Source organism: Geotrypetes seraphini, chromosome 3 (assembly GCF_902459505.1).
Source record: "Geotrypetes seraphini chromosome 3, aGeoSer1.1, whole genome shotgun sequence".
In the NCBI taxonomy this organism is placed as follows: domain Eukaryota; kingdom Metazoa; phylum Chordata; class Amphibia; order Gymnophiona; family Dermophiidae; genus Geotrypetes; species Geotrypetes seraphini.
This window is the reverse complement of record NC_047086.1, coordinates 68,653,596-68,671,515: the sequence shown is the minus strand read 5'-3', so window position 1 is coordinate 68,671,515 and position 17,920 is coordinate 68,653,596. Positions and strand designations below refer to the sequence as shown.

Genomic DNA, 17,920 nt, shown 5'->3' with positions numbered 1-17,920 from the left:
ATCAACACCTTCTTCCTTCTACTGACTACGCCTCTCTTTATACAGCCCAGCATCCTTCTGGCAGCAGCCATTGCCTTGTCACACTGTTTTTTTGCCTTTAGATCTTCGGACACTATCACTCCAAGGTCCCTCTCCCCGTCCGTGCATATCAGCTTCTCTCCTCCCAGCATATACAGTTCCTTCCTATTATTAATCCCCAAATGCATTACTCTGCATTTCTTTGCATTGAATTTTAGTTGCCAGGCATTAGACCATTCCTCTAACTTTTGCAGATCCTTTTTCATATTCTCCACTCCCTCTTCGGTGTCTACTCTGTTACAAATCTTGGTATCATCTGCAAAAAGGCACACTTTTCCTTCTAATCCTTCAGCAATGTCACTTACATACATATTGAACAGGATTGGCCCCAGCACCGAACCCTGAGGGACTCCACTAGTCACCTTTCCTTCCTTCGAGCGACTTCCATTAACCACCACCCTCTGGCGTCTGTCCGACAGCCAGTTTCTGACCCAGTTCACCACTTTGGGTCCTAACTTCAGCCCTTCAAGTTTGTTCAACAGCCTCCTATGAGGAACTGTATCAAAGGCTTTGCTTAAATCCAAGTAAATTACATCTAGCATATGTCCTCGATCCAGCTCTCTGGTTACCCAATCAAAAAATTCAATCAGGTTCGTTTGGCACGATTTACCTTTTGTAAAGCCATGTTGCCTCGGATCCTGTAACCCCTTAGATTCAAGGAAATACACTATCCTTTCTTTCAGCAACACTTCCATTATTTTTCCAACAACTGAAGTGAGGCTCACCGGCCTGTAGTTTCCTGCTTCATCCCTGTGACCACTTTTATGAATAGGGACCACATCCGCTCTCCTCCAATCCCCAGGAATCACTCCCGTCTCCAGAGATTTGTTGAACAAGTCTTTAATAGGACTCGCCAGAACCTCTCTGAGCTCCCTTAGTATCCTGGGATGGATCCTGTCTGGTCCCATCGCTTTGTCCACCTTCAGTTTCTCAAGTTGCTCATAAACACCCTCCTCCGTGAACGGCGCAGAATCTACTCCATTTTCTCGTGTAACTTTGCCAGACAATCTCGGTTCTTCTCCAGGATTTTCTTCTGTGAACACAGAACAGAAGTATTTGTTTAGCACATATGCTTTCTCCTCATCACTCTCCACATATTTGTTCCCAGCATCTTTTAGCCTAGCAATTCCATTTTTTATCTTCCTCCTTTCACTAATATATCTGAAAAAAATTGTATCTCCCTTTTTTACATTTTTAGCCATTTGTTCTTCCGCCTGTGCCTTCGCCAAACGTATCTCTCTCTTGGCTTCTTTCAGTTTCACCCTGTAGTCCTTTCTGTTCTCCTCTTCTTGGTGTTTTTTTATATTTCATGAACGCCAACTCTTTCGCCTTTATTTTCTCAGCCACTAGGTTGGAGAACCATATCGGCTTCCTTTTTCTCTTGTTTTTATTGATTTTCTTCACATAAAGGTCCATAGCCATTTTTATCGCTCCTTTCAGCTTAGACCACTGTCTTTCCACTTCTCTTATGTCCTCCCATCCTAACAGCTCTTTCTTCAGGTACTTTCCCATTGCATTAAAGTCCGTACGTTTGAAATCTAGGACTTTAAGTATCGTGCGGCCGCTCTCCACTTTAGCCGTTATATCAAACCAAACCGTTTGATGATCGCTACTACCCAGGTGAGCACCCACTCGAACATTAGAGATACTCTCTCCATTTGTGAGGACAAGATCCAATATCGCTTTTTCCCTTGTGGGTTCCATCACCATTTGTCTGAGCAGAGCCTCTTGAAAGGCATCCACAATCTCCCTACTTCTTTCCGATTCCGCAGACAGAACATTCCAGTCCGCATCCGGCAGGTTGAAATCTCCCAACAGCAGAACCTCCTCTTTCCTTCCAAACTTTTGAATATCCACAATCAGACCCTTATCAATTTGCTGCGATTGAGTTGGAGGTCTGTAGACTACACCCACGTAGATAGAAGTTCCATCTTCTCTTTTCAGAGCAATCCATATCGCTTCTTCCTCTCCCCAGGTCCCTTGCATTTCGGTCGCTTGGATATTGATCTTTACATAGAGAGCTACTCCTCCACCTTTATGACCATCTCTGTCTTTCCTAAAAAGATTATATCCCGGTATGTTTGCATCCCATCCATGTGATTCACTGAACCATGTCTCTGTGATAGCAACAATATCTAGATCTGCCTCTAATATCAGGGCTTGCAGATCATGAACTTTGTTGCTTAGACTGCGAGCATTTGTGGTCATCGCTTTCCAGCTATTTTTCAGCGATAATCTCCTTTTTTGTATGGATTTTTGTGTCGTTTCACTTTCCGTTGCAATACTAAGAAATGAGTTGCTGATATTGATTATGTTGCAGCCTTTACTACTATCACATCTTTTCTTTTGCCGGGGGTGGTCTCTATAATTGTCCTTCGTACATACACCACCCCCACCTTCTAGTTTAAATGCCTAGAAAAATATTGTCTAAATTTCTCTGCAAGGTTTCTTTTTCCTGCTGTAGTAATATGTATGTAGTATGCTGTAGTAATATGTAGCCCATCAGTGCAATATAGCTTCTTGTCCTTCCATGTATTTCCCCATCCTCCTATGTACCTGAAGCCTTCTTGATGACACCAGGCTCTGAGCCATCTATTAAAGTCCTCTGTGTTTTTCACTCTTTGCTCTCCTTTTCCATATGCAGGCAGTATTTGTTCATCTTGTATCTATTTTGTGTCCTATCTAACATTTTAGGTGGAGCAAGTTAGAACTTATTATAGAGGTTGTGGGTTCAAACCCAGACTGCTCCTTATGACCCTGGGCAAGTCACTTAATACTCCATTGCCCCAGGTACATTAGATAAGATTATGAGCCTGCTGAGACAGACAGGGAAAAAAGCACAGTTACTTACCGTAACAGGTGTTATCCAGGGACAGCAGGCATATATTCTCACATGTGGGTGACGTCATCTACGGAGCCCCGATGCGGAAGCATTTTCAAGCAAACTTGATTGAAGATTTAAGTTTGCTCTGCTGCTCCACGCATGGGTGCCTTCCTGCTCCACTAGGGGGTGCATCCCCTCGTGGTCTCCAGTTCACTTAACTAGCCAAGAAGCCAACCTCGGGGAGGTGGGCGGGTTGTGAGAATATATGCCTGCTGTTCCTGGATAACACCTGTTACGGTAAGTAACTGTGCTTTATCCCAGGACAAGCAGGCATGATATTCTCACATGTGGGTGACCTCCAAGCTAACTGAAAAGGGATGGAGGGAAGTTGGCAATTTAAGCAAATAGATTTCGCAATACCGATTGGCCGAACCGGCCATCGCTTCTGGACAGTGAGTCCAGACAGTAGTGGGAGGTGAAGGTATGAACCGAAGACCACGTGGCAGCCTTGCAGATTTCCTCAATAGGTGTGGACCTGAGGAACGCTACGGAGGCTGCCATCGCTCGGACTTTGTGTCCCGTTACTCGACCATGCAGCGCGAGACCAGCCTGAGCGTAGCAAAAGGAGATGCAATCGGCCAACCAGTTGGACAAGGTGCGTTTGGAAACTGGGTGACCTAACCGGTTTGGGTCGAAGGACAGAAACAGTTGTGGGACTTTCCGGTGTGACTGAGTGCGTTGGAGGTAAAAAGCCAACGCTCTCTTGCAGTCGAGAGTGTGGAGCGCCACTTCTCCGGGGTGAGAGTGGGGCTTGGGGAAAAACACAGGTAAGACAATGGACTGATTGAGATGGAAATCAGACACTACTTTAGGTAAGAACTTTGGATGGGTGCGGAGTACCACCTTGTCGTGATGGAATACCGTGAAGGGTGGGTCCGCTACCAGAGCTTGTAGCTCACTAACCCGCCGGGCGGACGTGAGCACGAGTAGGAAAATTACCTTCCAAGTGAGGAATTTTGGATGGCATTTGTCTAGGGGCTCGAATGGAGGTTTCATTAGTTGAGCCAGAACCACGTTAAGGTCCCAAACCACCGGGGGAGGTTTGAGAGGGGGGTGGACGTTCAGCAGGCCCTTCATGAAGCGAGAGACTAAGGGATGGAGCGAGAGGGCTTTCCCTTCCAGGAGCTGATGAAAAGCCACAATTGCACTGAGGTGTACTCGAATGGAGTTGGTCTTTAGGCCGGACTGAGATAATTGAAGTAAATAGTCAAGGACCAGAGGGACGGGGACCGACACCAGGTCCTGGCTGAGGGAGGAGCACCAGGTTGAGAATCTGGTCCACTTTTGGGAGTAGCAGGTTCTCGTCGAGGTTTTTCTGGAGGCCTCCAATATCTCCTTGACTGATTGAGACACGGGGAGAGCAGTCAGGGGGAGAGAAACCAAGCATTCAGATGAAGAGATTGAAGATTGGGATGTAACAGTGAACCCTGACCCTGTGATAGTAGAGAGGGAAACAGAGGCAGAGGCAGTGGATCTCTGACACTGAGTTGAAGTAGAAGGGAAAACCACGGCTGGCGTGACCAGCAAGGGGCGATCAGGATCAGGGTGGCTTGTACTGTTTTCAGGTGGACAAGCGTCCGCAGTATCAGAGGAAACGGCGGGAACGCGTACAGGAACCTTCCCTCCCAGTCGAGGAGGAAGGCGTCGGCCTCGAGCCGGTCCGGGGAGTATATCCGGGAGCAGAAGAGAGGCAGCTTGTGGTTGTGAGGGGATGCGAACAGGTCTATTTGAGGCGTCCCCCACCGTTCGAACACCCCTCGTAGGGTTTGGGAGTGTAGTGACCACTCGTGTGGCTGGAGGAGGCGGCTGAGTCTGTCCGCCAGACAGTTTTGTTCTCCTTGTATGTACACCGCTCGAAGGAAGGTGTTGTTGGAGATTGCCCATTTCCAGAGGCGCAGGGCTTCCCGACAAAGGGACCAAGACCCTGTCCCCCCCTGTTTGTTTACGTAGTACATTGCTACCTGGTTGTCGGTTCGGATGAGAACCACTCGGTCGTGGAGCAGATGTTGGAAGGCTACAGCTGCGAGATAGATGGCCCGAAGCTCTAGTACGTTGATGTGGCAGCGACGGTCTTGTGCTGACCACATTCCTTGGGTACGTAGGCCGTCCAGATGGGCTCCCCAAGCGTACTCCGACGAGTCCGTGGTGAGTACCTTGCTGTGGGGTGGGGTGAGGAAGAGCAAACCTTTGGAAAGATTTGAAGAGTCGGCCCACCAGCGGAGCGATCGTTGCAATGAAGGTGTCACTGTCACGGGACGGTCGATCGGGTCCCGGTCTTGACGCCATTGAGACGCCAGGGTCCATTGAGGGATTCTCAGATGGAGGCGGGCGAAGGGTGTGACATGGACGGTGGAGGCCATGTGGCCCAGGAGAGTCATCATCTGTCGAGCTGATACCGAGGTCAGCAGGGAGATCCTTCGACTCAGACTTACTAACGCCTCTAGGCGCGGAGGGGGGAGGAAGGAACGGAGGCGAACCGTGTCCAGCGTGGCCCCGATGAACTGTAGGGACTGCGAGGGGCGTAGTTGGGATTTTGGGAAGTTTATTTCGAACCCCAGACTTTGTAGGTAGGTAATAGTCTGTTGGGTCGCTGAGATAACCCCTTCCCTGGACGGGGCTTTGATTAGCCAGTCGTCCAGGTAGGGGAATACCTGGAGGCCCTGGGAACGTAAGGTTGCTGCTACCACCACGAGGCACTTGGTGAAGACCCGAGGTGATGATGCTAGGCCGAAGGGGAGGACTCGGTATTGTAGGTGCCAGTCCCCTACCTGAAAACGCAAGAACTTACGGTGAGCGGAGTGCACTGGGACATGTGTGTACGCCTCCTTGAGATCGAGGGAGCAGAGCCAGTCACCCTCGTCGATCAGGGGGTAAAGTGTTGGTAGCGAGAGCATCTGAAATTTTTCCCGTACCAGGAATTTGTTGAGGCGTCTCAAGTCTAGTATTGGGCGTAGGTCTCCCGTTTTTTTCGGTACCAGGAAGTAGCGAAAGTAGAAGCCCTTCCCCCGTTGGTCGGGGGGAACCTTCTCCACTGCTCTCAGGCGAAGCAGGTCTCGAGCTTCGGAGAGGAGTAGGGGTAGCTGAGTCCGGTTGGGAGGGCAATTCCTTGGGGGGTTGTCCGGGGGAATGGCCCGAAAGTTGAGAGAGTACCCTGATGAGATCATGCCAAGGACCCATGCGTCCGACGTGACTTGTTCCCAGCGAGGGTAAAAGGCTTTGAGCCGACCCCCGATGGGAAGGAGGCCTGGGACTATGGCGGAGGGGGCCCGCCCCCTTCCGCGTGTCCCGTCAAAAGGACGGGGATGGTTTGGTGGTCGCAGGCGGTTGGGACTTGGGCATGGCCCGGTGGTGGGCTTGCGGACGCCTGGGCGGGGGCCGCGAGAAGACAGGGGTGGACTTTTGTGGGTAGCGGCGCAGGGGGGCCCTATACGGCCTGGACGCGGGCGGTTTGGGCTTTTTTCGGACAAGGGAGGCAAACGAGCGTTCATGTTCGGAGAGGCATTTTGTAGCCGCCTCGATAGTGTCATCGAACAGTTCTTTTCCCACGCAGGGGAGGTTAGCCAACCGGTCCTGCAAGTTGGGGTCCATGTCGACCAGGCGCAGCCAAGCTAGTCGGCGCATGGCAATAGCAAAGGCTGCCTCTCTGGAGGAGAGTTCGAAGCCATCGTATGCCGCGTGGAATAGATGGAGGCGCAGGTTGGAGAGGGACTCTAAAAGCAGGCCAAACGCTCCTTGGCGGGAGGTCGGTAGATCAGTCTCAAAGGCTCTCAATAGTCCAATGAGGTGTTTGAGGTAGGATGTGAAGGTGAAAGTGTAGCTTTGCACCCTAGAGGCCATCATTGCATTTTGGTATAGTCTCCTGCCGAATTTGTCCAGGGTTCGGCCTTCTCGGCCTGGGGGGACCGCGGCTGAGACCCGGGATGGGTGAGCCTTTTTTAAAGAGGATTCTACTAGCAGCGACTGGTGGGAGAGCTGTGGTTGTTCGAATCCCGGGTAGGGTACTGTGCGGTACTTGGCCTCCATTTTGGAGGGTACGGCCGTGACCATGTAGGGGGTCTCCAGGTTCCTGAAGAAGGCCTGTTGGAGTACCGGGTTAGGTGGTAATCGAAGGGACTCTCTGGGCAGTGATGGCATATCCAGCTCCGCTAGGTACTCCTTAGAGTATCTGGAGTCGGACTGGAGGTCTAAGTCCAAGGCGTGGCCCATGTCCTGGACAAAGCGAGTGAAGGATGGGCGAGATGTTCCTGGGGCCCCGTGCGGGGTCGGTGAACGAGACCTTCGTCGGGTGGAGAAGGATGGGGAGGCTTCCCTCGAGTATCGGGGTTCCTGCTCTGATCCCTGCTCCCAGGCCGGGGAAGCGCTGTGTTCCGGGGTTGTCGATCCTCGGCGTCTCGAGGAGCCCCTCGGAGACGATGCCGGGGTTCGGGGTACCGATCGATGTCGAGTCGGTGACCTCGATCCGGACTCCCTCGGAGAGTACCTGCGACCTTGGGTCGGGGTCCCGGTCCGAGGGGGAGTTCGGAGGATGCGCGGGTTGGAGAGTGATAACTCAGCCACCCTTAGTGGTCCCGTACGAGGTGTGGGAGAACGGCCTCGTAGGGTTGGTGAACCTCTGGCCTTCTTGGAGGTACGGAGGTTCGAGGTTTCTGTCGTTTTAGCCCGACGTTTCGCCCCTCGGCGGTCTGCGGAGGGAGAACGTCTCGGGCGCCTCGGCGAGGAGTCAGAGGAGGATGGGATGCGGCGAGGATTGCGCACCTTTCCTCTAGGTTGTTCGATGCGAGGCTCCGGCTGGTCTGGCACCTTCGGGGTCGAGGTCGAGGCCGATTGAAACTGGGCCATTGCCGCGGACAGCTCCGATGTGATCATAGCTCGGAGTAGGTCCTGGAAGACGGGCACGGACAGCATCGAAGGCATGTCCACTGCCTCGGTGCACTCCACCGGGGGCGACCTCGTATCAGAGTATTCCCGTGTGGTGGAGGCACGGCCCGAAGGCTTGGAGGGCTTAGCCGGGGCTGTAAGCATGGGGCTTCCGCCATGCGTCGACGTTGTCCCCGAGGCTGGCTTCTTCGATGTTACGGAACCTGAAGAGGGAAGAGGGGACTTACCCGGGGCCGAGGCTTTCTGTTGTCCCGAGGACTTTGGGGTCGAGTCTCGAGGTGGTGCCGAGGTATCCGGGGCCGAGGTCAAGGCCGGGGCCGACCTCGAGGCCGAGGTGGAGGGTTGATCCGGGGTGAAGAGGTCAGCCATGCGGGCTTTTCTTTGACGGAGGGCCCGGTTTTGGAAAGTAGCGCACTGGGGGCAGGAGTCGGTTGGATGAGTCGCCCCCAGGCAGAGAATGCACCGGCGATGCGGATCTGTGAGGGAAAGAAGCCGCTCACACCGGGTGCACTTTTTAAAGCCGGTCAAAGGCCGGGACATTAAATCGAAAGTAGCCGCGGCTCGATTAGCCACGCGGCCACGGGGACCCGGAAGCCTCCGGGTCGTCAAAAAACGAAGCAGGAATCAAGTTAAAAGGTAAAAAATTCGCGCACAGCGACTTAATTGTGAAAAAACAAGAAAAAATCGCGGTGCTAGAAGGCAGTTGGGGCAGAGCCTGAAAAACACGACTTCTAGGCTCAGCGGAAAATTTTGAACTAGAGACCACGAGGGGATGCACCCCCTAGTGGAGCAGGAAGGCACGCATGCGTGGAGCAGCAGAGCAAACTTAAATCTTCAATCAAGTTTGCTTGAAAATGCTTCCGCATCGGGGCTCCGTAGATGACGTCACCCACATGTGAGAATATCATGCCTGCTTGTCCTGGGATAATGCTTGATTACCTAAACTCATGTAAACCGTTCTGAGCTCCCCTGGGAGAACGATATAGAAAATTGAACAAATAAAATAAATAAAAAAACCTGAAGGATTTTTGCACAAGCTAGAACAATTAAAATCAAAAACATTTACTGTAAAGTCTGGTCAAAATGCAACAGCAAGTTAGTACAAAACTTCATATGTTGTAAGATTTAGTCACCATACTTTGGATTTGCCTTTTCTCCTTTATGTTGAAGGATTTCCAGAATCTCTTCTCCTTTCAACGCCAAACGTACTTTTTGATTTGCATGATCGAAACATACCAACATATATTCCACCTAGAACCAAATTACACATTAGTTAAGCGTGAAGTATTAAGTTTATTTTGAGTTATATCATCTTCTAACCAAATTATAAGAGCAGTTAAAATAAAAAAAGCAAGCAAGCACATTATTCCCATCATAAATTATCAACACAATTGGGTATAGACCAGTAGTCTCAAACTCAAACCCTTTGCAGAGCCACATTTTGGATTTGTAGTTACTTGGAGGGCCTCAGAAAAAAATAGTTAAATGTCTTTATTAAAGAAATGACAATTTTGCACGAGGTAAAACTCTTTATAGTTTATAAATCTTTCCTTTTGGCTAAGACTTAATAATAATATTGTAATCTATAGCTAAAGAGACATATGATCAAGAAACTGTTTTATTTTACTGTTGTGATTATGATACCGAGGGCCTCAAATAGTAACTGGTGGGCCGTATGTGGCCCCCAGGCTGCAAGTTTGAGGCTACTGATATAGACCCTTCTACAGTCTGGGTCCCACAAATAGCAAGATACAGATGATCAAGAGTGTATTGTGCATTACTTGTATGCTACGAGTGACGGTGCTATGCATCTCATGGTGGAGAGGAAGAAACAATATCTTTTTAATATTGAAATTAGCAAGTTAAGTATTATTAGCAAAACTTTTGCTTTTAACATACAGTAGACACTCAGCTATCCAGCACCCATGGGGATTGGTGGATGCCAGATGCTTGAGAGTTACTGTAAAAAAAAAAAAAAAAAAAAAAATACACCACACAACTCCAAAAACAAACCCCAAAAAACTGTAGCAGCTACAACCCTTCCTAACATTCAAAACTCTGTCCTCAAAAGAACCACAATTTTATAGATAGTATATGGGATGATAAGTAATTTATCTTGCCTCACTTCAGTCTATGGATCAAAAGCTGTTAACAGTCCCTTCTCTAAAAATAATAGGGACTCAAAGATAGACATCTTCTCCTTGTCTGCGCCTCAACTCTGGAATGCTATGCAAAAACATTTAAGAGAGTTAGATAATCTGACACACTTCAAAAATAACCTGAAAACTTTTTTTTATTTAAAAATGCTTTCATTTTTTTATTTAAATATAGATAGCTCATCATGTTTTTTCGTGTTTTGGGACTTTTCTCCCCCCCTTTCCCACCACTACCTTTTCGTGCTTTCCATATATGCCGCTACATTCTCCTCTTAAAAAAAAAATTGTAATTCTACCCCTTCTACCCTCTTGTACCAGTTAGTTTGTATGTTTATTTGGTTTATTTTACGTTAGGTTTAGCTCTTAAATTGTATACTTCTCCCTCCGTATTCTCAGTTTCCGTATCTGCGGTTTTGCTTATTCGCAATTTTTTGGCTGCTGACTCCGCCCCCCCAAAAACGTCATCACTAAAGTTTTTTCCTTTTACTGTACAGTACCGATAAAAAAGTTTATCACTTACCATTACTGTAACTCTGAAAATCGCTGCTTCCATGCTTCCCAATGTGCACTGAGAAAAACACTGCTTCCCAGCATCCCTAAAAAGAAAGGCTTCTTCCCAGCATGCATGAAATCGCTGGTTGGCTGCCCAGAAACCACGAATAATAGTTGAAAAGTTATTCAAGATTTCAATAGTAAAAACGATAGCGCTTTCCCAAAACCGTATTAACAAACATATTAACAAAGGGGACCCCATAGATATTGTATACTTAGATTTCCAAAAAGCCTTTGGCAAGGTACCCATGAACGCCTACTACGGAAACTAAAGAACCATGGGGTGGAAGGAGACGTACATAGATGGATCAAAAATTGCATGGCGGGTAGAAAGCAAAGGGTAGGAATGAAGGGCCACTACTTGGACTGGAGGAGGGTCATGAGTGGTGTTCCGCAGGGGTCGGTACTCGGACCGCTGCTGTTCAATGCATTTATAAATGATCTAGAAACAGGGACGAAGTGTGAAGTAATAAAATTCGCAGACAACACCAAACTATTTAGTGGAGTTAGGACTAAAGAGGACTGCGAAGATTTACAAAGGGACCTGAACAAACTAGGAGAGTGGGCGACGAGATGGCAGATGAAGTTTAATGTAGAGAAATGTAAAGTCTTGCATGTAGGAAACAAGAAACCTGAAGTACAGCTATACAATGGGAGGGCTGGTAATGGGTGAAAGTACCCAAGAAAAGGACTTGGGGGGTAATAGTGGACAACACAATGAAACCGACGGCACAGTGCGCAGCGGCCTCTAAGAAGGCGAATAGAATGCTGGGTACTATCAAGAAAGGTATTACAACCAGAACGAAAGAAGTTATCCTGCCATTGTATCGGGCGATGTTGCGCCCACATCTGGAGTACTGTGTCCCATATTGGTCGCCGTACTTTAAGAAGGATATGGCGATTCTCGATAAGGTTCAGAAAAGAGCGACACGATTGATAAAAGGTATGGAAAACCTTTCATATGCTGAAAGATTGGAGAAATTGGAGCTCTTTTCCCTACAAAAATGGAGACTTAGAGGAGACATGATAGAGACCTACAAGATCATGAAGGGCATGGAGAAAGTGGAGAGGGACAAATTCTTCAAACGTTCAAAATCTACAAGAATGAGAGGGCATTCAGAAAAATTAGGAGGGGACAGATTCAGAACCAATGCTAGGAAGTTCTTCTTCACCCAAATGGTGGAGGACACCTGGAATGCACTTCCAGAGGGTGTGATAGGACAGAGTACCGTTCCGGGATTCAAGAAGGGATTGGATAATTTGCTGAAGGAAAAGGGGATAGAAGGGTATAGAGGATTACTATACAGGTCCTGGACTTGATGGGCCGCCGCATGAGCAGACTGCTGGACACGATGGACCTCTGGTCTGACCCAGCAGAGGCACTGCTTATGTTTTTATTTGTGGTTTTTCCATATTCGCTTATTGGCTGCCCGCATCCACCGCGAATACGGAGGAAGAAGTGTATATTTTTTTATGCTTTTTTTATCAATTGTATTTTGCTTAGTAAAACAAGATAAGCAATCAAATCAAATTTTAATAAAAACTTGAAACCCCTCCCTCCTTCCAGCCCCCAAGCAGCAGAACTGGTCCTGACAATCACCCCTCCCTCCCCTCCAGGCCCAAATTTCTCTTTCCCCTACTAAGTTTTCAGCAGAAATAGCCCATCATTCTTCAGAACCATCAGTACTGTCAGACTCCCTTTGTAATTAACAGGACGGAATCGTCAACAGCCTCAAAAATTCCCATCAGGTCATCCAGACCCTTTCCAAATAGCATCTGTCCTTCAAAGGGAAGCCTACTCAGATTGGCTTTAGAGGCTGAATCTCCTGCCCACTGTCTGATCCAGAGAATCTGCCAGACGGAGATAGCATAGGCTGACTCCTTGCTCAATAACGCTGATGATATCATACGGAGCATTCGCTATAGAATCCACCCCAGATAGGAGCATTTGGGGATCTTCATTGTCTTTAGAATCTGGGACTTGAGACAGATGGGTGTGGCAAGCACGTGCCACAAAGAAAGCCGCAGCTGCAGCCTTAATTCCTAGGGTCAAAGCTTCAAATTGCCACTTGAGGACCACATCCACTTTATGGTCCTGAGGATCTTTTAACATCACACCTCCTTTACTAGGCAAAGGAGGTTCGTTTGGTGACCTGCGCCACTAGCAAATCCATCTTTGGCTGAACAAACGGCTGCTGGAAATATCGAGCCATTGGGTAAAGCTTGATCAGTCTCAGCCATTCACAGGGACCCTTCCAGCGACTCCTAGTGGTCTGTGACCAGCTTTGTAATGTCTGGATGTAAGGGAAAGAACGCAGTCAGAGCAACTGAGCTGCTCATAATTGAGCACTGCAATAAGGGGGCTTGAGACTTCCAGCTTCAATTCTCATAGCAAGGTAGAAATAATGCCCAAGAATCCAGAGGCTTTGAACAGCTGGCACACCTTGGTGTCTTCCCCCTGGTCCAGAGCCACTACTGCTTCTTGACTGCTATTCTCATGCAGAGAACCAGAGAATGCAGTTTCTCTGTCAGAGAATCAGAGAAACTGCATCCTGGGACAATAGTGATGGAATTAAGACTTTTTATCCTCCCAGCCTCTGTCAGACTGAACTGCCTGGTCCAGCTCTGCGTTCTCATCTGGCTGGGGCACATGCTGAGGTGAGTTATCCTGCACCACCACTTCGGTCGAGCTGAACGCAGACGCTGAGGACCCTAGACAGTTCAAACAAAATCCTGGGTGAAGCCTTGTACGGGGGGGGTGGGTGGGGGTCTCGAGGACCTCGGCAGTTCTCCTGGGCTACTACATGTCTGCGCTTCACCAATGTACCTTCAGAGGGCTCTGGAAAAGATTTCTTCCCTTGGGAATGTGCCTCCTGCAGATCCCTAATCCTGAAGAACTCTGAGGAGGCAGAGCCCAAGGCTCCCGCCCCTCTGTCACACGTGGGATATGGACACTCCTCGACCAGCCATACAGCGCAAACCTAGCATGATATAGGGGTAGGAAGGTCCGAGGTGTACATCCCTGTCAATTTTAAGTATTCAAAAAAAAAAGGGGGGGATTGATTAAAATCCAAGATGCACCCTCTTCCCACCCCCGATTTTCCCCATAGGCTATAATAGCCTTATTCACTGTGTCTGCTTCAGTTCAGGAATGCAGCTGGGGAAAAAGAACTCTGCCTCGCAGGTTCACCGGATGAGATTGGTCTTCAGGCTGCCAGTTGGACCGAGGTCAGACTAAGCCTCAACCCTTGGAAAATCTCGCACCGCAAAGAAAGGACCACACAGTCGGCCCACTATTAATCCCGGCCAAGCTGGGAAGGAACCAATAAATCAGGGATGCAAGCAGCTTTGCAGGAGCAGCCCCTGAGCTCAAAAACTACAAAAGCAGGCTAGCTAGTAGCTAGGTGCTCCTGAGGGCTGATCCTGCTAGAAGCAGACTTCTGCAATGCAAATCTGCGTCTACTCCCAGGAAGAGGTCACAAGTGGGAACTCCAGGCACTAAGCCTCTGACCAAATAGTTAGAACTCCACCCCCCCCATCTCCAACAGTGGGGAACTGAAGAAAATGTAGGAGATTTCTACAGTCTGTGTCCCATACATGGTAAGACAGAGCAGGATAGGTTTGACAGAGCTTTGATAGTAAGTCCAGTAGCTAGAAACAGTCTGAACCTTGAAAATGGCAAGGATGGATCAGGATCAAGTATGTTTTTTGTTATTTTGGGGGTTGTTGTTTTTTGGGGTGGAATAGTGGGTTATTTTTTCTTTTTTTAATAGCCAAATTCATATTTCATGTTCAGTAGAAGTAAGGAAGGCAAAACAAGTGATATAAAAATACTGGACACACTGAACAGACCGTGTGGGTCTATCATTTACTATTACAGTACTATTTTCTTCCCATTTTATTTTTTGTTAAGAGGAAATTACATTGCAAATGGCTCCAACTGTAGCTTAAAAACCACAAATAAACCAGTTTTCACGTGTTCAATGAAAGGGCTTCAAATAAGGACAAGCTAAACAGCAGTGTTTTGGGTAGCTGTTTCTAAACCAGTTGTAAACAGTCACGATTGTGTGCACAATGTACAGGGTGATTCAGTTAAATTCCAGTATCACCAGATAGATAAACAAAAAAACAACAAAAAAAAACCCCCACCCTGAAAATTTCCAGGTACCTCCTGAAAAACAGCTGAAGGCACCATAAGTACAAAGTTTTGCCCCACCCAATATTTGACCAGAGGCATAAAATAGGTTCTATGGCTTAAGAGTTAGGATAGAGGATGATTTTAGTTCAACAAGAAGCAAGAAGAAATGTGTGAAGAGCGCCAGCAGTGTTCTCCCCAGGGCTTTTTAGCCAAGCGGTCCACCCGGCAAATTTAGATGACCGCCCGGCTGTCATCTATCGGGAATCCTGCTGCCGCCACCGCTCAACATAAAAAAATCCCCCCCCCCCCCCAAAACCATGCCGGCTTCCCTTCTCTTCCCTCCAAAACCGGAAGTTACATCCGGGTTGGGGGGGGGAAGAGAAGGAAAGGGAAGCACACCTTAGAGCCCCAAAGCATGAGTTCGCTGCAGGCTAAGGCAGGAGACTGGTCAACGACGGAAAGAAGCTTACAACTTGCTTCGGGCCTTCCTCGCTGCCAGGTCCTGCCTACTTTCTGTTTACGCAAAGGAAGGACCCGGCAACGAGGAAGGCTCGAAGCAAGTTGTAAGCTTCCCTCCATCGCTGACCTATGCCTAATGAGGCAAAAAAGTCACGGCGCAAGGGAAGCCTCCCCTTTGCTCGCTTGAAAACTTCACCGCAGCACAGAACACTGAACAAATCGGACCTCACACTCTCTTCTACACTGTCCTTCGCAACCTCGTAGCGAACAAAGAATCTTTCCGGGAGCTCAAGTAAGTGACGTCATTGTGCGAGGGGGTTGCCGGTAGTAGAAGTCAGGTGGACTGGTCTGGACTTGTACGTTATAGGGGTGTGAGTGACATATAACTCCATGATTGATATGATTGATCACTAGTTGACAAAGGGCCAAAATTCATTTGTGGATATGTTTTGATATTATTTTATATTCAGCAATTTGTCACTGGAAAAAAAACCAACTGTGCAGGTATAGTAGTACTGTGGTATTTTTCCCCCCAGGATTTGAAGTTACTATAAAGTTATTTAAAGTTTGTTTAGCTCTTGGTAGGATAGTAATTGTGAATCATTTTTTACCAAAATTTGTATGTCTACTCAGTAAACAGGGACATTCAAGATGCTGAGTGCAAAAAAAAAAAAAAAAAAAGAGAGAAAACTTTAAAAATGGTGAACATGTGTCATATGAATATAAAGGAGTGAAAAAGCTAATATAAGGGGCCTATATGCAAAAATTTAAATAGCTATTGTAGAAAATAGCTCGGTTTGCATCTTGGAGATAAGGATTTTTTAAATTGAAAATGCAAAATTATGCCAAAATTTCTGGGATGTGGTCATTCGTCCCCCCTTCTCTCAGCAGGTCTACCATCTCTTCTACCACACTAGGTCCAACATCCATAGTCAGTGGAATGCTTTTTTGTTTGGGGGGCCCAAAAGTACTGCCCAGGTTCTACCCCAGACCCAGCCGCAATACTAATAATAGTATTAATTGTAAATGCCATTTCTTCCATTCATTTTTCACATACACACATTAATACATAATTAATACATAATGGTAACCACAAAATTAAACTACACAAAGCAAACTCTCTTACCCCTCGCCACCTTGCACAGCATTTCTTCCTCTCTCCTCCACCCCCATGTGCAACGTCCACCATCTCTCTCTCATTCCTTCCCTTGCTGCAAAGGGAGTGAGGAAAGAAAGATAGAGGGACCCAGGATATATCGCTCCAACTCCTTCCACTGCCGCATCCAACATTTTTCCCTCTCTCATCCCCCCTGGACTGTGTGCAGCATCTTTTGCCCCTGCCCACCAGCCCAATGCCCAACATTTCTCCTTCTATTACCCCTCTCCAGAACCATGCAACATCTCTTCCTCCATTCCCTCCACCACCAGGTCCAACATTCTTCCCTCTTGCATCTGCCCACTGTTCCCTCTCCACCACCACATCCAACATTTCTCCCTCTCATCTCTCTCTACCTTACTCCTCTCCCACCAACATGTCCAACAATTCTCTTCCTATGCCCAATATTCTCCTCTTTCTTCCTTTCCCATCTCTTTCCCTCACACCCATGCTCAACAATTTTTCCTTTCTATTCCCTCCTCCACCTCAGCATCTCTTTCCTTCTAACCTTCCATCCTATGCCCCAAGTTCATGCCCCTTCCCTCCCTTCCTTCTGTATCCCAAGTTTGTGCCCTCCCTCCTTCCTTACAGACTTTGTCTTAAGTTTGTGTCCCCTCTCTTCCTTCTGTGTCCCAACATGTCCCTCTCTCCATTCTGTGTCTTAAGTTCATGCTCCCACCCTCCTTCCTTCCTTTGTCCCAAGTTCATGCCCCTTCCTTCTGTATACCAAGTTTGTGCCCCTTCCCACTTCCTTACTGACATTTTCTCTGCGTACAATGTTTTTTAAATTTTTATTGTTAGTAGATCATTTTGACTTGGTCATTTTAGAAGTAGCTCGCAAGCCCAAAAAGTGTGGGCATCCCTGCTGTAGAGCCATTTCTTGTATGACTGGATGAGCTATATTTATCTTTTTTTTTAGTTGTTTAAATTCATGCAGAAATAAATGGCTAGATTGAACCTAATGACTTCATTAACGCCTTTCCCTTTTTTAAACCTCTATACCATTTGAAAGAGGGCAAATATCTAATTATTCCCTTCTAGAATTGGATACTTCTTAAATTTAGTAAAAATATTCTGGCAGAAGTGTCAACCCTTAAAAAAGGAAGTCATATTGACCATTGGAAAATAATAAACTAAAAAAATAGTACACATTTAGGGCTCCTTTTACTAAGTTGCGATAGTGGTTTTAGCATGCGCCATGTGCACTAGACGCTAACGCCAGCATTGAGCTGGCTTTAGTTTTCCCACTTAGCGCGGGGGGTTGCGCGCACTAAAAATGCTAGCGCACCTTAGTAAAAGAGGGGGGTAATTTTCCCCATCCCACCCCACCCGGCTACTTTTTCATGCTGCCCGGCTGGAAAAAATTTCTGGGGAGAACACTGCGCCAGCATACAGAAAGACAGGCATTCTTTCAAGAAGAAAATAAAAGTTATCCTTCCCTGGGTACAAATGAAGGAACTGGCTTAATAATGGGGTGTGAAGACACTGCAGAAAGAGAATGATGCGGGGAAAAAAATTGTTCCCGTCTCCACAAACTATCTGATCCCATCTGCACAAGTTTCGAATAATTATGATTTTATACTGAACTTATTTTATTAAAATATAAAAAGAAACATTCT

The 17,920-nt window shown here is 47.5% G+C and overlaps 1 protein-coding gene across 4 annotated transcripts in view; it reads right to left on the bottom strand.

Moving 5' to 3' along the window:
• Positions 1–17,920, bottom strand: part of GCLC (glutamate-cysteine ligase catalytic subunit) — a 251,587-nt gene that overhangs the window by 222,447 nt on the left and 11,220 nt on the right. For all 4 annotated transcript variants that reach the window (XM_033936648.1, XM_033936647.1, XM_033936646.1 and 1 more), the window contains exon 2: positions 8,979–9,091. In XM_033936648.1, coding sequence (XP_033792539.1) covers positions 8,979–9,091 — 113 coding nt within the window. The remainder of the gene's footprint in view (positions 1–8,978; positions 9,092–17,920) is intronic.